The sequence below is a fragment of the Grampus griseus genome (genome assembly GCF_964374135.1).
Source record: "Grampus griseus genome assembly, chromosome: 2".
NCBI classification, from domain to species: Eukaryota; Metazoa; Chordata; class Mammalia; order Artiodactyla; family Delphinidae; genus Grampus; species Grampus griseus.
Window position 1 is genome coordinate 92,598,155 of NC_139018.1, and position 23,013 is coordinate 92,621,167.

The 23,013-nt window shown below is 35.2% G+C and overlaps 1 protein-coding gene across 3 annotated transcripts; it reads left to right on the forward strand.

The window, feature by feature from the left end:
• Positions 1 to 1,593: 1,593 nt before the first annotated feature.
• On the forward strand, positions 1,594 to 20,467 carry DTWD1 (DTW domain containing 1). Of its 3 annotated transcripts, none has more exons than XM_082647613.1 (6): positions 1,595 to 1,659; positions 2,680 to 2,756; positions 5,791 to 6,109; positions 10,547 to 10,690; positions 12,646 to 12,895; positions 20,176 to 20,467. In XM_082647613.1, the coding sequence occupies exons 3-6, from the start codon at positions 5,846 to 5,848 to the stop codon at positions 20,421 to 20,423; spliced, it is 906 nt and encodes a 301-aa protein (XP_082503739.1). In that variant the 5' UTR covers positions 1,595 to 1,659; positions 2,680 to 2,756; positions 5,791 to 5,845; the 3' UTR covers positions 20,424 to 20,467. The 3 variants fall into 3 exon arrangements, with proteins under 3 accessions (XP_082503740.1, XP_082503739.1, XP_082503738.1); XM_082647612.1 differs by having other exon boundaries at positions 1,601 to 1,792; XM_082647614.1 differs by lacking the exon at positions 2,680 to 2,756 and having other exon boundaries at positions 1,594 to 1,657.
• The last annotated feature ends 2,546 nt before the right edge of the window (positions 20,468 to 23,013 follow it).

Genomic DNA, 23,013 nt, shown 5'->3' on the forward strand with positions numbered 1-23,013 from the left:
TACTTTGGGGGACTAGGTTAGAAAAGAACATGTAGTTTCTGCCTTGTTCATTGCAACATTTGACTTTGGAGCACTGGTCCTAGGCTAAGAAGTTTGGTTACCCCACTGCCATACTGTGGGGAAGCCCAGGCCACATGGCCACATGGGGAGGCTACACACAGGAGCTCTGCTAGCATTCAGTCTTCACAGCTGAGTTATCAGAAAAAAAGCTGTCCCTCTATGTTCTACTGAACACAAAATTCATGAACATAATAAAATGGTTGTTTTAAGCCACCATATTTTGGAGTAATTTATCACATAGCAATAGTAATCCAATACTCATTCCGATTAATAAACATAATCATTTGCTTTTTAATCTGTGTGCTTGAACTAAATTAGTTTAAAAAGATAAAGGTGTGAATTATTTATTATTGGCTTGGAGACTTTGCTATTGCTACTCTTCTTTCCCCCTAAAGCAGTGGCTTTCAAACTTTTTAAGAGAAACACACAATGAGAAATCCATTTTATAAACGTGACCTAACGCACACATACGTGCATACATACATAATTTAAAACTCCATAAAGCAAAACGTAACTTTACCAAGTGCCATGCACTGATATTTCCACACTAGACCATTTCATTTTTTAAAAAGTGTAGTTGTGACTAAATAGATTTCCTTGCTTACAAATGGGACCTCCACCAATGGATGGACCACACCATCCCTTTGAATAACACTGCCCTAAACCATAATCATTCTTCAAGGCTTTACTCAAGTTCAGCCAATAAACCTTCATTGACGACTCTGAGCTCTTTTGAAATTCCTATAATTTATTAGTCATATTGTATTTTCTGTACTACCCACTCTTAACTTGATACGTAAGGTCCTCTAGGGTAAGGTTCTGTCTTTTATCTCTCACTTGTTAAATTCAGAGTATTCAATAAATCCATTGCTCAATATCCGGTCACTGTGTTTCTAAATCTCACAATTGTCAACATGCATTACTTCTATTTGGATTTTCTTTGAGGTGGGGCAAGGAAAAAAGATTTAATAATCCACCCACATATTACACTTAATTTCTAACTGGAAAAGTGCACAAAGCAGTCCCACCTCTACACGACTGTGTAGTTTTAAAGCAAACCAAATTATCAAGATATAATTTTTCTAACAGCTTTCATTACTATGCAGCACACGAAATACTTCTCTTGACACAGCCTTAAAAAACGTTATAGAACAAAGTTCTCACGACTAAAATATTTTGGGAATTGGTAAATGGGGAAGTGTTCTGTAGGAACCGCATTTTTCACAGCTCACTGCAACTGCACCTTGACAGTTTGTTTCGAGAACCGCGTCCCACTTTAGTGGTCCGGGTCAGTCTCACGGAGCGGGGTCCTGGTCTTCCATCCCGTCTCTCCGGAAAAGGGCAACACCACCGGCCACTGGAGACGCTGAGGCGGGACTTTCCGTCTAACCGCGGTCCTCCCCGCCCGTTACCTTTGCCAGAGGGGCCCGCGCTGAGCGGGCCCTAGCAACGGCCTTAGCAACGGCTGGGCTCCTCCCTCCGGTGTCGCCCGGAAAGCGCTCCGCCGCGCCTGGCGGGACTAGGGCCGGGCGCGCGCAGCGGTCCTGGGCGGAGCGGAAGACGCGTGGAGCCGTGCGAGGACCCGTGGGTTGTGCAGGTGTGAGTCCCACCGAGATCCCTCGTTTGGGTCTCCGCGCCTCTGTGGGGACCAGACGTCTGGCCGGAGCCCGGCAGCTGCGAGAGTGGAGCTCCTTGGCCGGGCCCTGCCGGAGGTCGTGCCGGGTGTCTCTTTGTGAGCGGGGACCTGGTTTCTGCGCGGGCGCTTACATTAAGATCTTGTGGGCCCTCTGGGAAAAGGGTGTCCAAATTTTCCCTAAAAAAAATTTTTTTCAGTGTATTCCACCCCAAGGAAAGTCTGTCCAGGCAAAGTTAGTCCCCTGGGAACCCTATTCTTTATTTTTTAGTGTTTGGAGTGGTTTGGGGGCATTGGTTATCAGGGAAGGAGAAACTTAGTACAGACATAGTGTGCCATGCAATGTATTTAAAATATTAAGGTTATGATTACATAATAAGCAAAGAGGCTGTCCCTTATGTCTGAATTATTTGGGGGGAATGTAGGATAAGTCAGGAAGTATATTAACACTGCAAGCTGCCAGTTCCACGAAGTTGGATGTTAAATCGCTGCTTGACTCAAAACCACAATATTTTAAGAATTACTTCTGTCGGAGCCCCAATGTACCGTGAAAAACTAAGGCAAGACTGTCTACCACATGTTGGGTGGTGTGTATGGAGGGTGCTGTTAACCTGTATGAAAAAGTTGGTACCTTGGGTTTTTTAACATGGATGTTGGACCTGTACATATGTGACCAGTTTCTTAAAAATAGGGGGAAAAAAACTGAAGTAGGTTTTATCTAGTACTGAATTGGTCCAAAGTACAGAATAGGGGAGTTTTATATAATGTTCCATTGGGAACTGAGTCAACTTGTAGCTAGGAGCCTTTTCCATTTTTATTTTAGAAAAAAAAAAAATATCTGCCAGGCTGCTAATTCTGCCATGCTGCAGATGGCCCATAAATGTTTGTCAGATACTTCAGTAGCAGGTGCATAGTGGATACTTCTTTTTCAGAATGGTTTTGATTTAGTTAACAAGTATTTGTTCAATTCCTCATGCTGCCCTAAGACATAGGAACAGGACAGATCCGTAAAGAATTCTGCTGTTGGAGAGCTGACTGCTAGGAGGGATAGTTTCACTAAAAGGTAACTCCAAATTAAAGTACAGTATGTGAAACTAGTAATAAGTGCATGAAAGTAAAGAGGTGTAAGAGATTCTAGATGGCCATGGGCCATCTAGAATGCTGACTTTGAGACTAAAAATAGAGGATTATGTGCAAGGTAGAATTGCTACAACTTGATTAAGTTGGGGGATAAAGAGGGTAGAAGGAGAAAAAATTAATTTGTTTTCAACGCAGGTTGCAGAATGATGGGTGAACCATCAAGGTAAAAATATTTGTTAATTTCTTAGGAATAACGTTTTTTTATGTTTTCTCAGTAACCCCCACTACTTCACTTGTATTTCCCACACATATTTGATGTTAACAAGTATGTTTTGAAAGTTTTGAATCATCATGTTTGCAACAAATGATTTGTACATATTAGAGACAGGCTGTTGATAAGGTCAAGACAGATATCCTGGTCATATGGTTTTAGAGACCTTTGGAGGGAGCCACCCCTAACTTGGAACTGCCTGCCTCTTCTGTGTAGCCACCTCAGCCCTAGGTGGGAGTGTGTAGGCGGGGCACGTCGGGGAGCCATCGGCATTTACCTTTCACTGTCTGAAGGTATTTGTGTTGTCTGATCTTTGTAGAGGAAGGACATTTTATATAAGGCTTTGCTGATATTCATTTAGTTATATGCATGGAAGTCTAAGTGAAATATAGGGGGATATTTCTTTTTTAATTTTTTTGCGGTACGCGGGCTTCTCACTGTTGTGGCCTCTCCCATTGCGGAGCACAGGCTCCGGACGCGCAGGCCCAGCGACCATGGCTCACGGGCCTAGCCGCTCCGCGGCATGTGGGGTCTTCCCGGACCAGGGCACGAACCCGTGTCCCCTGCATCGGCAGGTGGACTCTCAACCACTGCGCCACCAGGGAAGCCCAGGGGGATATTTCTGAGGCATCTCGGGAGGAGTGCACTTTGGGGCTCTAGAAAAACTCACCAGCAGTATTTCATTGAATGTCAGGCAACCACATTGACTTTCACGACACCCCTGGGGACTGCATACTTCCCCAGAAGGCCTGGTATGGCAGCACATGCAAACCCCTACATAGCTACTGGAATACCCAGAGAAATGGAGTCAGGTTGAATTAGACCACTCCAATTTCTTTTTTAGGTTGAGCCCCATGACCTGGGTAACTCAAGACTTAGCCTAAAAATGTTTTTAAGAACCTCAGGCAACACCAGAACAAACCCAAACCAAGAGGATTTAGGTACCAATTAACTTCCTAAGTGTAGTGATGAGACCTCTGTTGGCTTGTGAGAGTTGACCTTTTTTTGGCCAACAAAGGATTTGTAGCTCCGATTTCTGGAGACTAATAGGATCTTTTCCCAGTCTTTTAAGGCTGCTCCTGTCCTTAGAATGAATTTTTGATCTTAGGCAAGATTTCTTTACCCAGATTTGTAGATGGACTCTAGAAATCTGCAAACCACCTGAAATTGTGTGCAAAATGTTGTGTCTGTAAGTACATTTTCCTAGAGATAAGGTCGAAGACTGTCATGCAATGTTAAAAGGATGTGAGCCTCAAGAAAAGGTGGCAGCTTAATGTCCTGCACTTTCTCAGTCATTGAGGGCATATTGACAAAGATAAAAGCCATTTTTAGGTAGATGATTTGGAGTGGAGGTCAGATAATGTTTTCCATTTGTGAGGCAAGAAGAAGGGGTTGGATCATCATTTTCAAATGTCACTTTCTCTGAGCAACCCAAAATGTAAACCTGTACCTAATCAGTACACGTCAAAAATATTTATTGTATTTTGGCTTTCCCCTTGGGTACGTTTGGCAAGTATATTTTACTTTTCCTTCAATGGCTAGCATCTTTTTTCTTTGTACTTCTTTATTTGGATCTCAAGCTCCCTGGGATTTACAATCTATAAAAAGCTCCTGATGACTAATTAAATTAGTATCACTAACTTCTTGTTAGTAAATTATGTTGTATATTATGTTCCACTGGACTCTGTTCACTTTCTGTTTGGGAGAGCACAGAAAGTTTTCTGTTGCAGTCACAGCATTTCTCCTGTCAGTGTTTGTACTCAAAGTGCCTGGAGTCTCATAGTTAAACACCACAATGCCATAAGGCTTTAGAATATGAGAATCATTTTACAGCTTTGGAATGCATATCAAATCAAATGGGCCCCAGTCTCTTTTCTCCCTCGAAGTATATTGTGCGTACAAAATATTTGAATAACAGTTTTGGCAGCCATCATCCTTCTTTGAAGGAAATATTTAAGTGGGAAAATTACTATTTTACCTCTAGAACTGAAGAATCTGAATGGTATATATTTTTGAAAAGCAGTGTGAATTCTTGGAGTGGGTGAACATTGATGTTACTCTGTAAAATTTTAACATTTATAAGATTACACTTTAATCTTTATATATATGCATATATCTTTATATATAGTCATGTATTTCACCTTTTGGGATATTTTACAAGTTATAATTGGTAATGAATGCCTCTTATTTTAATGGATGTTTAGTTATATTTTTATGTGTTTTAATTTATGTTGGAGAAGACTACATCTTTTAGAACATTAACTAAATTTTACTGATTTCACTGGAACCTTGGATTTTCATTAGCGTTCAGACTGAGATCTGATATCACGTAATATTAATTGAAAGTCAGAGCTTACAGGGTTGGATACTTTCCTGGCTGATACTAACATTAAAACATTACATTCCTAATATTAAACAAAATTACTGTTTCTGGGACAAAAATAGTCACTGAAAAATAGATCGTTCATACCTAAACTTTATATTTGAAATAGTTTTTCTAGGCAAGAGCCTTCCTATTTTTATGGAGGGAATGGCTTAAAAGGGTAATTTATTGTTTTGAATATATTGCTTTTTCATTTTGTATTTTAAAGCATACTAATTTAGTGGTTTAAAAAACTTATTAACGTTTGTTAATAAATACTAAAAACAGCACACAGTTGTGAATTAAATTGAGTAATTTTTTTTGGTAGAAACAGTGAGTAAAATGTTTTCTGTTTTTTATTTTGCCTCCCACTTTTTTTTTCAGTGCATCTATGATATGTGTTTTAGAAATAAAAGTTAAACTTTGGTCTGAATGAAAAATGTCTCTCAATACACCTATATTTCTCAAAGAAAGGGAAGAAGATAATTCAAAATTTGTGGAAATACAACAGTCACAAACTACATCCATAGCTGCAGAATATCCTCTTCAAAACTTATGCTTAGCATCTCAAGAAGTTCTTCAAAAAGCTCAGCAAAATGGAAGATCAAAATGTCTCAAGTGTGGTGGTTCAAGAATGTTCTACTGCTATACATGTTACGTCCCAGTTGAGAATGTACCTATTGAACAGATACCACGTGTGAAGGTTGGTGAGAACTTTAATTGTTTGGAAGTAGGAAAATAGATTTTAAAAACACGTCTCATATATACCTACTCTAATATAACTGATAAGCTTGATAAATGATATTATTATGAAAATGAATTGTATTAATAGAAAGTTTAATCCTGTAGATTGGTAAACCTATATTTTTTTTCCTCATCTCTAGAAAAAGAGGCACACGTTGCCAAAACACTTGCATCTGAGATGAATGCTCTTGTTTTTAATGAAATCAGTTACTTTTTTAAATTAATGATTATAATTCATTTACTACATAGAAAAAAACATGGTATAAACTTGAATACTACAAGAGACAAGTTTACAGACTACATGAAGGAGCCTCAAGGGCCTTGGACTGCCCTTTGAGAAAACATATCCTGAAGGAACTAGGGTTGATTTTTGCTTAGGCAAAATCATGAGTTCAGCCCCATCCTGTACGTGGAGATGGAGCACATGTCAGTGACCAAAACTAAACAAAATTAAAATTGAAAGACTAAGACCTACTCATTGGGCTGTGTTATAATTGTTGTGATTTAAAGCCAGATTTAAAAAATTGATTTGAGTTGATTGCTTACCTTATACTTGTTGCTTACCAAGACTATTTTTGAGTAGATAAAAGGTCTGTAGACCATCATGTCTACGTAATCAAATAATTTATTATGTGTATGTTAACTCGCCTAACAGTGACCTGAACTTTAGGAGCAAATCAAATAGTGTATGAAATTTGACTGCTGCCTGTTAGAACTTTAAAGAGACCAAACCTACACATGGACTCATTAGAACTTGCCAGTATGAAAGTTGTAACTATATTTAAAGATATTTAATGTGGTGATTTTAAGGTTCATTTAAGTTTTCAAGTAAGAAAAATACTTTAACACTCATATTTTGTTACTTGAATTGTAGTTTAGCCTACATGTCACCTTGGCAAGTCCATGGTCTGCTTAGGGGTCTCAGATCACTCTTATAGGCTATTGGAAAGTTTACTGGCCAAGAATAAGTAAGAATGGAATCCAATCAGCTTCACAGTTACCTCAGAAAAACTGAGAGCCTGAGGACAATAATTCTTTTTAAGTTGCCATTATCTTATAAGAATATTACATTTTGAAGTATAGTTTTGGAGGTATACACAGAATCTTTTCATCTATTTATGTCATAGCCACATATAGAAAATATCCCATTAAAAGTTTTATCTTAAGATATATTTTATTCAAAAGGATTGAAGATCAGAATAATAAAAGTTAATAATATATTGGCAGAGCTAATGTTTTCATAGGAATTTAATAATTGAGGATTATTTTTCAAATCAGTGGTCGTCCACTATTTAATCAAAATGACTCAAAACACTATGCCAAGAGTTTGATCAACTCTAAATGGCCTACTGGATGGTGCAGAATTTTCTGAAGTGTTTTATTTTAATTGCCAGAAATAAAATTTTATATGTTAATATAAATACTAAAATACTGTTACTATTAGTAGTAATAAAAACTCTACAAAATTTTCTTTCTAATTTTGACTTTATTTTTACAAATTGTTTAGCATTTGCTTTTAGATAGCCTGCTTGGGAAGGGAAGATGACTACATAATGAGTAAGTACCTCCCAAGCTATAAATTTTAGTCTAGGGATTAAATTCATAAATATGTATCTTTTTAATGCAGAGTATAATTTTTTAAATGTCGTGACAAATGCATAAGCAAAGGTAAAAGGTGCTCTTGGTTTTTTTTAAAAAAAGGAGAAAAAAAATCATAAGATAAAAGAAAGTTTCAGCTCTATTAGAGTCCTAGAATTGAAAAGACTCTCTTTGGGAAAGTTGATAATCACATGGAAAAAGGCTTAGGTTTTTCTGCTAATGGCATTTTGATAAATTTGGGCAGAAAGATTTGTGGTAAATCTCTTATAGAAAACATAGACGTTAGAGAACAGATTGATCTTCTTTAAATGTTTGAAAACAGAACATTTCTACTTGAACTCAGTCTGGTCAACTCTAGTGGTATTACTCTGCACCCTGTCATTATTTAAGATGTATCTTCCCTTAAAATGTACAAACTAGAGCACAAACATATATTTACCTATTTTCATGATTTGACCCGTGTCTGGGCTTTTGTTTCATAGTATAATTTTCAGGCTTACTCAGGGGGAACTAAATATACCTGGACTGGCACCCAGGAATACTTTTTGAGCACACATTTGGCATAATTGTTTTATACTTGTAGATGTTAGTCCATAATAGCTAGGTTCATGATTTGTAAAATACATTAATAACTTTCAGTCCTGTTTTTTTTTTGCGGTACTTGGGCCTCTCACTGCTGTGGCCTCTCCCATTGCGGAGCACAGGCTCCGAACGCGCAGGCTCAGCGGCCATGGCTCACGGGCCTAGCTGCTCCGCGGCATGTGGGATCTTCCCGGACCGGGGCACGAACCCGTGTCCCCTGCATCGGCAGGCGGACTCTCAACCACTGCGCCACCAGGGAATCCCCCAGTCCTGCATTTTTGATTTAAATGATATCCTTCAGAGATAGCCAGCTGATCAGAAATGTTGGTGATTACCTTTGGAATTTTCAGCTCTACTCATCGGCCGTATTAGAAAGTCAATTTCATTAGTATTAGAATACATTGTCATGACCTGCTTTCTTTTTCTTCTTTTCCTCTTTCCTACCTTACCTGGGTTAAGATAATGCTGAGCTGGTACTGAGAGACCCTGGGGAAAGGGAATGTAGTATCAGCTGGGACTGAGCGTCATGAGGAAAGTCTGATGTAGAGTTCAGCCAGAGGTAGACTGATGTAAAATCGTTCGTGAACTGCCTACTTAAATGGCAAATATTCTATAACTAGAAGTTGGTTTGATGATTTGAAGCAATTGGCTCCAACTTATAAATGATCACTAGGCCTGAGTGGGAGGGTAGGAGACATGGGGTTTGAAACCCTAGATTGAAAACTATTTGGGATATTTATGACCCTTCTAGGGTATATACTGTCCTCTTTCCATATAATCATCCTGAAAGATAAACTATGTACGGTTGGGATCATCTAGTAGCATACAGCAACTGCCCCTTTAAAAAACAGTTCTGGAGTTAATGATACACACAGCATGGGTGAATCTCACAATAATTATTCTAAGTGAAAGAGATCAGATGAAATGAGTACATATTTTATGATTTCATTTATACAAAATTCTAGAAAATACAAACTAACCTATAGTGGTAGCAGATCAATGGTTGTCTAAGGACTGTGGGTGGTAGTTGATGGGGAAAAGGGGAAGGAGGGAGGCACAGGAAGACTTTTGGGGGTGATGGATTTGTTCATTATCTTCATTGTGGTGATGAGTGCAAAGGTGTAACATGTTAAAACTCATTAGATTGTACACTTTAAATATATTTATTGTATCAATTTTATCTCTTTAATAAAGCTGTTTTAAAAAACAAGAAAAATAGTTTTGTAACTATTTTGTAACCAGGGTAAAATAGCTATGTGCCCCAGGGTAAATGCCTAGATTCTTGCCTTTTAGTGTGGGATGGGAGCTGGAAGAGTGCTTATCATAACAAGTCATTTGAACTCTACAGCGAAGAATCCATCTCAGAGACTTTCATATATATAATGGGGGAGATATGACTTGTCTTTTATTTTCATAATCATGGCTGAATGCAGGACTTGTACAAGCATTATACAGAAAACTAAACCAAACAAGTCAGTGAAATAATAGAAAAATCTAACTCAAGAAATTTGCAGATAATATTATTTTTGCATAGAGACAGGACATAGTTCATAGTAATTAAATAATGAAACCTTAAGGAAAATAGGCAAAATGATTTTGAAGAGAGTTATTTCTTATATAAAGAGTGTACCTCCTAGAACCATTCTGTTACTGTTTTTTCCAGTTAATAATTAATTTCACTTGTGCTGTTAATTATGCTGAGAATCATGATGTTAAAATAAAAGATAATACCTTTGACCTCAGAAGATGTTTAAGGAAAAAAATTTTAGCTTGAGTTTTAGATCTAAAGCTTTTGCCCAAACTTATGTTTCCTTTTAATATATTGTAAAATTAATAGACCTAAAAGTTTATAGGAATTATAAAAAATGTCCTTGGCACAGATATTGAAATGCAAAGAATATGACTCAGTGCCAATGTGATTTAAATGAAAGTGACATTGGAACATTGCTATAAGAGAAGATTCTATGTTAAATGAGTTGAAAATAGTTGTTCTAGTACATGATTAACAATATTGAGGAATAAATTTGTGTTTCCTTTATGACTGTTACCATTCTTAGTATTTGTTCTAGAAAAGTATGACTTTTCAATCCATAATTGTATTTATAGGATCTTAGTGTGAACTTGCTATTTAAGCTTTAAAGACCATTTTTGTTAATGTAAAAATTAGAATTTTTATATTTGTTTTGTTCATTTGTCTTTTTTCTTTAAATTTTAGCTTCCATTGAAGATTGACATCATTAAACATCCAAATGAAACAGACGGCAAAAGCACTGCTATACATGCAAAACTCTTAGCACCTGAATTTGTGAATATTTATACATATCCTTGTATTCCAGAATATGAAGAAAAGGACCATGAAGTAGGCAGCTTATCTTTTTTTTTTTACAACTTCTCACGTTGAATCAAAAAATGAATTTTAAACCCCATTGCCTTTCTGAACTTACTTGAACATAATTTAATATTTTGTTTAGTGATCTAGGGTTAAATCTTATATAGCACTAAACAACGCACAGTTTACTTCACCATTGTCTTCAAAGATCAAGTGATCCTAGATGTTGAGCTTTTTTGAGTCTGTCTTTCTACTTTTTATTGTTTGCATTATTTCTTCAGGTTTTTACTCTTTGCCAGTACTACTAGGCCTGCTTTTACTTTTCTCCCGTCTCCATTCTCCTGCCTATACTACACATAGATAGTCTAATTTGATACAAACTGAGAAACCAGATTACAAATGTTGTTGGAATTTCTCCAGAAGAAGAAGAGACAGACTAAGGTAGAAGAATTTTTAGAAATTCTCTCTAAATTAAGAGCATTAGTACATGGCCTTTGTAATATTTCTTTTAGCTACTCAGAGGCCTTCCTTACTCATTTCTAGATTCTTAATTGGTTTTCACATAGTTGAAGTGGTCACGTTAGTGACAGCTGGTCTTGTTGAAAAGTGATGTTGCAATAGATCTCAAAAAACTAGGGCTTGAATACTTCTGAAAGAAGCACATAAACCCTTTTAGGTCTCTTGGGGGAACATTTGTTGGTATGGTTAATTTAGAAGCAAAATTAAAAATACATTCATTTGTTCAAGGAAGAACTTGGTAAGTTTTTCCTTTCCTATCAATATATTTATATTTTTTGGTTGAGTTTATAGAAAGTTGTGTTTGTAAATAATATATGAGTTTCGGATCTAGGAATATATTTGTACTTCCTTCTCTGGTCAGCTAGGTTATCATATATGTCAATTAAATAGAACACAGTGCTAGGTAATATAAAAAGATGTGACATGATTATAGTCCAAGAAAACTAAAAAGCCCTGGACTTTACTTATTGGGTATGGGGGATATGTAGGCATGCATCGTGAATGTCTGAAAAACTTTTATAATGTCGAAGTTTATAAATTCAAGATTTTAAAGTTTATTTTAATATTTATTTTTTCATATTAAAAATGATACATTTTCATTCAAGAAAACTTGGGAAATAGAGAAACATATGGAGGATAACATCTGTGATTCTATCAACATTTGTTCATTTAACAGATATTTACTGGGTGCCTGCTTTGTGGCAGGAGTTTTTACTTTGGATATACAGTACAGTATATAAGATCTCAGTAAAAACATGCTGAAAGAAAGGAGGTGCCATAATTTACTGAATTATTCCTTGAAAGTTAGATTTCTTTAGTTTTAGTTTTTCACTGTAATAAGTATACTTTAACAAATATTCTGGGTATTGTGAGTATGGTGTGTGTTTAGAATTATTTTATTAAGATAAATTCCCATATGTGAAATTATTTGACCAAAGGGTATGAACATTTCAAGACTCTTGACTTAAATTGCCAAATTGCTTTCACAGAGTTATCCTATTTAAACCTGATGTCAGTAATGGCTGTAAAGGCCTATTACACCATTTCCTCACCAGCATTGGCTGTATCATTTGTTTTATCGTTGCTTATTATAGGTGAAAATGGTATTTAATTATTGAGCACTTTTCAATGGTTCTTTTACAAAGTACCCCATACTTTGCCATTTATCTTATGAAATATTATAGACTTTAGTTTTTTGATTTAAGGTACAATTAACTGAGCTTCTCTCAATAGGTGAATAACTTATTTTGAAGTACAAAAATAATTCTTGGTAGTGTATTGTGATTATAAATTACTAGGGAAGAGCCAAAAACTTTACCATATATATTAAAGAGGCACATATAATAGAACCTAATACTTGTTTCTCAGATACTCAACGTATTTTTTCCTCTTAAAGTTTTAAGTCAGAATTTATTAATTTTGAAGATCATAATAGCACACTACTAACTTAAGCTTCTTTGCTTTAGGTTGCACTTGTTTTTCCTGGACCTAACTCTGTTTCAGTAAAAGAAATTTCTTTTCATCTCCAAGAAAAGATTCAAAATAATGTTGGAGGCAAAAATGATGACCTTGACAAGCCATTCATTAAACGCAAGAAAACTGAAGAACAGGATTTGAATGACAGCAAGTGCAAAGACACAACACTGAAAAAAATTGTATTCATAGATAGCACCTGGAACCAAACAAACAAAATATTCACTGATGAGAGACTGCAAGGTAAGAAAAAAAATGTTGCATGTTTTTGATTGTTCTGTCCCCCAACTTTCATTTCAAAGAACTTCAAACCTACAGATTTATTGCAAGAAGAGTTGCATTGAATACACATACATTTTGCCACATTTGCTTTATTTTTCCTCCTCTATTATATGTATGTTTGTGTACTTAGATATCATATATGTTTTTGGTTGAACCATTTGAAAGTAAGTTGCAGGCTTTGCAATACATCACCCTTAAATACCTAAGTGTACAACTTTTAAGAATAATTGCATAATCACTATACCGTTATCACTCTAAGAAAATTAAGAAAAGTTCTGTGATATCTCATATGCAGTCCACATTCATATTTCCCTAATTAACCCCAAAATATCTGTTGTAGCTCTTTTCCTCTGATGCAGCATGTAAACTCAAATTGCATTTGGTTATTATATCTCTTTAGTCTCTTTTATTGTAGAACAGTCCCCTGTTTTTGTTTTTCATGACTTAGACTTGTGTGAAGAGGATAGGTCAATTGTCTAAATGTTTCAATATTAGATTCAGTTTAAATATTTTTGCAAGGATACTTCAGATAAGGGTAAATACAGGGTTGCCCATGACAATTCCAGTTTATATCTATTGTTTTGATATAATTATTAATAGCATCCCCTTTCACTCTCAGAAATGAAGCTGTTTGGCTGATTAATTATATGGTTAACATATTCATAGCTCAGGTTGTATACATCAGATCAGGAGGATATAATGTAAGTTGTTCCATTACTGCTGATAACTTTAATTCCTTGATTAAAGTGGTGATTGCCAAATTTCTCCATTATAAAGGTTATTTTCTTCATTGAAATTAGTAGTAATCTGTGGGGTGATGCTTTAAGACGGTGAACTATTCCCAACTGAGTGGTTTTTTTTTCTACTGAGTGGTTTTAGTATTTATTGATGACTGTTGCCTAAATCAGTAATTACAATAAGGATTACAAAATGATGAAATTTTAATATTATTATTTCTTCTACATTTGTTAGCTGGCATTCTTATGTAAAGAAGAGCTTTTCTTTTTTCCCTCTCTTCTTTTTTTCTCTTTTTGAGATCACTGTGGTCTTATGGATTTCCTTTTAGTTCAGTATATTATAATGTATCATGATTGTATTCTTTTTGATGTCCAAATTGTCTAAAATTTTGCTATTGGGAGCCCTTTAAGTCCTTTGTGGCATGGCCTAATTAGTCTTTCTGTTACAACAGGATGTCCCAAGTTCACTTGTACTTTTTTTCCTGCCCCAGACCTAGAATTAATTACTTGAAGGAGCTGTGGTTCTTTTAGTGGGGAATGGTATTAGAAACCAAGATCTGGTAAATTTATTACTGCTTGGATGTCGTTGCTTCAGTGGACAGAGCCAAAAGAAATAAATAGATATATATTATGAGTTCACATGGATAGTTCCAATTCAGATTTAACATTAGTTTCTTTTGTTTTATGTTTGTATGTTTTTCTCTTAGAGTGAAAAGCTTAGTGTCTAATAATAATGGTTTAAAAAAGTTGCTTTACTTGCCCAATAACACAACTAGTAATATGAAGAATGTTACTTGCCTTGTTCCCTTGCACCTTACTCAGTTCTTCAGTCTTTCTCAGTAGTTTCTCTAAAAACTTCAGGTTTATTTCTAGCTCTTTGATGGCTTTATTTGTGTACCATGTATGATTAGAAAGCAAAAGAGCTACCCAGTTGGTATTAGGCAGTTTCCAAAACAGTTTCAAACTGGGAGAGCTTCTCCCAGGCAATTGTTAAAAATATCCATCCTCTAGAAAAGAAAGTTTATGACACTTTTTGGAATCCTGTGATAATTAGTCCCAAGCTAAAGTGAGCGACAATGCTAGATTTACCTAACTTTATTTATATCGTTTATATCTCTTGAAAACAGCATACATGTTAGAAAGATTGCTTTGTCATTCTAATTCTGTGTGCTTGGGTGTATGTGTGTGTGACAGATAGGCAGAGAGATAGAGACAAAGAAGTGTGTGTGTGTGTGTGTGTGTGTGTGTGTGTGTATGAGAGAGAGACAGAGACAGAGAAAGATGACGGAGCATAAGATTTACAGCATTGTTGCTAATGTTTAATAGATGAAACCCTAAAGTCCCGCTCTTTGGAGTACTGCCTGCCACGTTACCTTGGATGGTTACAGCAGCAAGTTACTCCTCAGTTTGAAGATTTTCCTGAGCCTTTTCTTTAAATTACTTTATATGGTAATTGAAAAGGTCAAGTGAAGAACGTAAGTGATAACACTTGAAAAAATTGTAAAAGGAACTATTGAGGTACAATTCAAATATGTTTTCAGCCGTTGTGCTTAAGGCTTCAAATCACATTTGTACAAAAAATTTCTGTTTCTCAGATCACATAGAAAGTATCATATATTTCAATTCTGTGCTACATCAGAATTTTAAAAGGGATTTCTTAAACCCTTCAAAATCATGAAGTAAATGGATTTCTAGAGTCAGTCTTCTCTGCGTGCCCTATTTCACCCCCTGCCTCTTCTGGCTCCTCATTGCACCACAAGAAATATTTAGGGCTTGGCATATTTATAATCTCTACATATGTGAAATACCAGTTTCCAGATAAGCCAAGTTACTTCCACAAGAAACAGCCCTTTTTTGTTATAAATCATTGCCATTAGGTTTTAAAACGGTTTATCATTTGATAGGATTAAACTGAACAAACCAACTCTAAACCTCAGTTTAAACCCTCAAATGTAGTGTATTGGAATGTTTGTTTCTGTTATCTTATTATGAATGTTGAGATTAAGAATCCCCTTAACAATGTAACATACTGTTTTGCCAGACTTTACAGACAGAGAGCTGTAGATGTTTTACTGCTGTCAAAATAAAACATTTGAAGTTTGAGTGCCTAATTTAATCATAAAATGTAAGCCCTCAAGTGAAAAATGGCATAACATCCTTGAAGATCCACCACAGAAAGGCTTGGGGGAATGCAGTGGGGAAGGATGGTTTCTTTTTGTTGGAGAAGGAGTCAAAATTGTTAAAACTAGCATTCATCACTTCAATAAGTGGTGCTGGGAAAACTGGAGAGCTACATGTAAAAGAATGAAATTAGAACATCCTCTAACATCGTATACAAAAATAAACTCAAAATGGATTAAAGACTTAAATGTAAGACCAGATACTTTAATAAAGGAAAACATAGGCAGAACACTCTTTGACATAAATCAGAGCAATATTTTTTTGGATCCATCTCCTAAAGCAAAGGAAATAAAAGCAAAAATAAATAAATGGGACCTAATTAAACTTATAAGGTTTTGTACAACAGAGGAAACCATCATCAAAATGAAAAGACAACCTATTGAATGGAAGAAAATATTTGCAAATGATATGACTGATAAGAGAGTGATATCCAACATATATAAACAGCTCATCACATCAGAAAGCAAATAATCTGATTAAAAAATGGACAGAAGAACTGAATAGACATTTTTCCAAGGAGGGAATACAGATGGCCAACAGACACATGAAGTGATGCTAATCATTAGGGAAATACAAATCAAAACCACAATGAGATATCACCTCACACCTGTCAGAATGGCTATCATCAAAAAGAACACAAGTAACAAATGTTGGTGAGGATGTGGAGAAAAGGGAACCCTCGTGCACCGCTAGTGGGAATGTAAATTGGTGCAGCCACTATGGAAAACAGTGGAGGTTTCTCAAAAAACTAAAAATTGAACTACCATATGATCCAGCAATTCCACTTTTGGATATATATTTAAAAAAAACTAAAAACACTAATTGAAAGACATATGCACCCCAGTGTTCATAGCAGCATTATTTACAATTGCCAAGTTATGGAAGCAACCCAAGTGTCCATCAACAGATGAATGGATAAAGAATACGTGGCATGTATGTATGTATGTATATATGTATATATATATATGTATGTATATACATACATATATATGTATGTATATATATACACATAAACACATACAAACATACACACAGAATAGAATACTACTCAGCCATAAAAAAGAATGAAATTTTGCTATTTGCAGCGACATGGATGGACTTGGAGGGCATTATGCTAAGGGAAATAAGGCAGACAGGGAAAGACATATATGATATCACTTATATGCGGAATCTAAAAAATACAACAAACTAGTGAATATAACAAAAGAGAAGCAGACTCACAGAACAAACCGATGGTTACCAGTGGGGAGAGGGAAGGGGGGAGGGGCAATAGAGGGGTAGGGGAGTAAGAGATACAAACTATTAAGTATAAAATAAGCTACAAGGATATATTGTAAAACACAGGAAATATAGCCAATATTTTATAATAACTATAAATGGAGTATAACCTTTAAAAATTGTGAATCACAGTATTAGAAATTTGTAACATATGATATCATACAGCATACTTCAATTAAAAAAGATTTGCTCTTTTTAGATTAAATTATTATTTAATTTTGCTTTTTTTCACCTGTATGTGGTTTTCAGGACTCACATTGTAAACTTACCATTTTGTTTCTAAATTTGTAGCTAGAGTTTATTCATTTTCACTGCTGTGTAATATCTGATTGTGTGAACATACTACAGTTTACTCTGTCTCCTGTTGGTGACACAATTGAATTATTTCTAGTTTTTGCTGTTACACACAGTGCTACTATGAACATTCTTGCACATGTGCAAGCTTCCTCTAGGAAACGAACCTAGAAGCGGAATAGCTCTGTTGTTACATATAAGAATGTTCAGTTTTCCGAGATAATGCCACCTGTTTTCCAAAGTGTGGGTATACAAATTTATACTCCCATAATTAATGTGTAAGAGTTCCCATCGATCATAATCCCTCCTACCATTGTCTTGCCAAATGTTTGATTTTTGCCAATAGAGTGGGTATAAAGTGGTATCTCATTGTATTGATAATGTGCCTTTCTCTAATTACTAATTGGACCGAGCATCATTTTGTTTGCTTATTTGGCCATACACATGTCCTGTTCTATGAACTATCTATGTCCATCTTTCTAGTGTTTCGTTTTTCTTATTTATTTGTATAAATTCTTTATATATTCTAGAATATAGATAATAATGTTTGAAATATCTTCTTGCAGTTTGTGGCTCCTCTTTTAAATTTCTTTATCTTTTGGGGAACTGAAATTCTTAGTGTAGAATTTATCCATCTTTCATGTATACCACTTTTGTGTCTTTTAAAAATCCTCTCTACCCCAAGATATTTCTAATAATTTGTTCATAGATGTAAAAAAATATTTTCTGGGTATGTCAGAGGTGTTTCTTCCTTTTCAGTTCTTGTGCATCTAATTAATTTATTATTTTTGTATTGCTGTGTTAACTAAGACCTCCAGTGCAGTATTGAATGGAAGGCTTGTGGAGGTCATCCCTGTTGTATTTCAGTCTGATGATCATTGTCTTTTAAATGGCAGGTTTAATCAGTTTGTATTTGCTGTGAGTATTGATTTATTTGGACCTATTTCTATCATCTTAATTTTATTTTTATTTATCTTGCTCTTTACTACTTTTTTCTTTTCCTGGCTTTTCTTTTTATTTTTCATATTCCATTTTTTAATGTTCCTATTTTGGTTCTTTTAGGGAATTGTACTATGCACATGTAACTTAAAAAAATTCAAAGTCAAACAATATTTTTACCTCTCCTTTTGAACACTGTAAGGCCTTAATACACTTAAGCTTGATTCATCCCCTCCTAGTTATTGTTATTTTCTTCATTATTTTTTGTTCTGTCTTTTATTTTCAGGCCACAAATTAGATATTATTATTGTTTTTCTTTAATACTGGCATCATTTCTTTGGATTTGCGTAGATGTTTACCATTTTCTTTGCTCACCATTCTTATAACTTAGACTGTTTTTTCTGAAATACATCTAGAAATTCATTCCATTGGATCTCCAGTTGGCATATGTTTATTGGCATATTTTTGTTTGTCTATTAATATTTTTCACTCTTGTTCTTGATATATAGTTCTGCTGGGTAGGTAATTTTAGGTTGCCAGTTATTTCCTCTTGGCGCTTTGAAGATTTTATTCCAGAGTCTTCAATATTTTATTGTTCCTAATAAAAAGTCTCCTGTCATTTTGATTACCTTTCTTTTGTATATGATCTATCTGTTCTCAATGGCTACTTTAAAAATATTCTCTTTAGTCTTGCTCTTTTGCAGTTACACTACTATAAGGAGGATCTCTGCACTGATTTCTTTGTATTTATCCTCCTTGAGATACATTATGTCATGTATCTGTGACTTAGCATTTTTTAAAATAGTTTCTGAAACAGCCATAGGCATTATCTCTTTAAATGCTATCTCTCATCCATTCTCTTTGCTGTCTCCCACAGAACTCCTATTAGATATATATTTGATCCTTCATATCTCTTAATATCTTGATATGTTTTTATATTATTTATTTCTTGTTATTCTCTGCCACATTTCTTAGGTAGCTGTTAAGTTAAATTGAGGCGTGATAGTAGGAAATCATTGATGACTCAGAGGTTCCTAATCTGGGTCAGTGGGCCAATTTTGATATTACCTTCTTCACTTTTATTTCTCACTTTAAAATAAAATACGATTTTTAGAAAGTATTTGCAAACTAAATATAATGTGAGTGAGTATTGGTCTAAGGTACTAAAAGCATTCTGGGTTTGTATGTTGACATCTGAGTTGTAAGAGATGAGAGTACTATTGTATGATTTCATGAGTCATTTCCTTTTTAAATATACAGGAGCAAGGCATTAGCTGACTGCGTTATTGAGTCTCTGAAACACAGATGTGACAGCTAATGAAACAGCTCTAGGTACTCTGTTCATGAACATAATAGCCAAAAAGTGATAATCCAGAAGTAGTTTTAACAGTATTAAGGACCACTAACCTGCCTACCTGGTCTCAGTGAATTTCAGAACAATATTTTAAATGTCAGTTTATCAAGGAAATGAAACTCTTCTGAAAATTGATGAATTTAGTCCTGTCACAGATTAAAGTCAAAAAAGACACTGGCAAGTAGAAGACAGAAAGAGATGAACATCTTAAATGTTAACTACTTTTAACCAATTTGCTACAGATCCAAGACTTATACATAACTGTCATGGATAAGATTTCATCCTGTGTTTTATATTGCTTCCGTATATACCTTAATACATTTGAGAAAATATCCTATTTGGAATTGGGATTGAAGGAATTTAAAGAAAATCCTTAAAGTAATTAAGGGAAATTATTATTGTACCACACCCTGTGGTTAACAGGAAATATTTATACTTCTCTTATTTGTTTTTGGCAGGGTTGCTACAAGTTGAGTTGAAAACAAGAAAAACTTGCTTTTGGCGCCATCAAAAAGGAAAGCCAGATACCTTCCTTTCCACAATTGAAGCCATTTACTACTTTCTGGTAGATTATCATACTGATATTTTAAAAGAGAAATACAAAGGACAATATGATAATCTTTTATTTTTCTACTCTTTTATGCACCAGTTGGTAAAGAATGCCAAATGCCCTGGAGACAAGGAAACAAGGAAACTTACCCATTAGTTTTTAGGAAGTCATTTAATGTAATTTTATTTTGCTAAAATCAATAAAATTATAACTGTGCTTTGTTTATTCCTAGGAAATATTTCTGTATAATGTCTGTAAGACCACTTGAAAAAATAAGGTTTTATTTATTTTACTTCGTATTTTTTAAAATGAAGTTATTTCTAAGGGAGTTTTCAGAGATAGTGTTGGCTGAAAAATTCAACTTGGCATATCTCAATTTTATTACCATATTTTAATATAATAGTGTGTTGTATTTATATATATATGTAATTAGATATAATTAGATATTTGTTTAGAGATCTTCATATCTTTCCACCTATACTCACAGAGTCTCCTCAAGTAATTTGTTTAAGGTTAATGATAAACATGGGCAGAACTAGAATTGTAGCTCCAGTCCCATAGGGCTATTTCTTCTTAAGTCCACCCTGTCTGTGGTGGACATTTGTTGCTTTTTTCATCTGCCTGGCATCTTTTTTAGGGAGAAATTGCTAGCAATCATGTCCTATCATAGGGATGGACGTATGACCCGGTTTAGCAAGCAAAGTGCCTAGTGATTGATCCAGGGATGAGCACATGTCCCAACATCCTTCTTGATAAGTGATATGGTTGCTCTAGGAGATAGGGTTTATTTTTCAAAAAGCAGTGGTTAAAAGCACAGACTCTAGAGCTAGACTATCTAAATCTAAGTCTCAGCTTTCTTTTTTCACCTACCAATCATTTGTCAGTTTCTTCATTTCTGAAGAGATGGTAATACAGTAGCTATTTTAGGATTATGGTGAGGTTTAACTGAATTAATGTATCTAAGGGGCTTTCAACAGCAGCTGGCATATACTAAGTGCTATAAATGTGTTTACTCTTTTTATTATTTTATGAAATTGTGAAATAAGCATGATGTATATAATCCTAGAGCTACTGGTGACATCTCTGCTGCAGGTGGCAAGAACTTGCCTTAGAATGAAGCCAGCAAAAGAAAGCAGAGTGGAGAGATAAAAAGACTGAGTCCTGAGGACATCATTTAATCATCTAATCTAGCTGCTTGTGAATGGAACCCTACTGTGCTGAATAGCTTCTGTTTGCCCTCTGGATCCACCCTCCACTCTTTCCCATTCTGCTCTCTGCTCTGTGAGGTAGGTCCCCTTGACCACTGGCTTTTGCTTGGGATCAGCAAATGGAAGCACTGCAGGAGATTGAAGGTTGAAAGGAAAATGAAATTATTTATTTCCCTTGCTCCTTTCCTGGCAGGTCACCATGGGTTGGGTGTGTCCTTCTACTGAAGGTCATCCTTTCAGGCATCCCTTTCCCAGCAGTTATTCCAGTTAACTTCAGGCCCATGCTCCCTCCGTTTACCCCTTTTCACTTATATCGTGATGAGTCCAGGGTATTAATAGCCCCAGAGTAGGTCATTATACCTTGCTGGTTTTCCTAAACCCTGCCTATACCTTTGTAAATAGTAATTTTATTATATTTTTCTCAAATGTCCCCATTTGAAGTTGCCCTCTTTCTGGGACACTGACTGTTAAATTTCACCCATGTGGGTGCTAGAAATAACAGTACATTTCCCAAAGTATACTCAGTGGGACACGTGTTTTTATGAATAAATGAGTAATTGGTAAAATTTGTTTGCCGCACCTTATATTCCCCTGTTAGAGATTCAAAAGGCACAAGATGAAAGTGCTGAAAAGTCCTGAAATAAACATTTTGAACTTTATTTAAGTTAGTATTTCTTAAACTTATTTGAATAAGTAATACCTGCTAATATACTGTGGAAATAGAACATTTGAAACATTGTACTTTAGAGCAGTCCCTGATTAATATATATGCGGCAGTTGAGGCCTAAAGAGATTAAGTAACTTGCCTATAAGGTCACACAACTAATTAGTGGTAGAACCTTATCTAGAATCTAGGACTTCTGATTTGGTTCAGTGAGGTCACCATTATATTATGCTTTTCATTAAAAGGAATATGGATTATATAAGGTTTGAATATTATTAGTCCCATACTCTTAGCCAGATAAACTAGCTGACTTGCCTATTAGTTAATAGGCAATAACTGGCTAGCAGTTATTTTTCAAGAATGGAATTAAAATGGATTTCTTCATGTTTAGAACTTGACCTTGGGAACAGAAGAAGGCCTGAATTGATTTAAGCAGGGCCAAAGTTGGATTCCTCTGGGCTAAATTTGAACTTTCCTGAGCCAAAATCTATTGCCATTTCACTGGCTCTCCAAACCAACAAAATATAATTGTTAAAAGGGAGAGGGGGGGAAAAGAACTCATTTGCCCCTATCTTACAGCTGTCTTAAGAAAGATAACCCATATACTCCATAAGAGCCTAATTTATAACAAAGCCCAGAAAAATCTTAAGTTTTTTCCCCCCAAGTAATAATAATACCTGTTTGAACAATGAATTGTCTGTACTTGTCTTGTTTTTCTTTGGTATGAAAGACTGTAAAAATGACACTAGTTTTTTACTCCTCCCTGTATTCTTTTTTTCATGCTCCTTTGAAGTACATTCTCAAGTACTTTCTGGGCCATATGTATTTCCAAACATCTGGTGTATTGCTGCTTACTCTTGTGCTACTGCTGTCA

What these genes read in the sequence shown, in the direction of transcription:
- DTWD1 (XM_082647614.1), top strand. Translation starts at nt 5,846, where the DNA reads ATGTCTCTCAATACACCTATATTTCTCAAAGAAAGGGAAGAAGATAAT. An exon ending in AACAGATACCACGTGTGAAG is followed by an intron (nt 6,110 to 10,546) that starts GTTGGTGAGAAC and finishes TTTAAATTTTAG; the next exon opens with CTTCCATTGAAGATTGACAT. An exon ending in CACTGATGAGAGACTGCAAG is followed by an intron (nt 12,896 to 20,175) that starts GTAAGAAAAAAA and finishes TGTTTTTGGCAG; the next exon opens with GGTTGCTACAAGTTGAGTTG.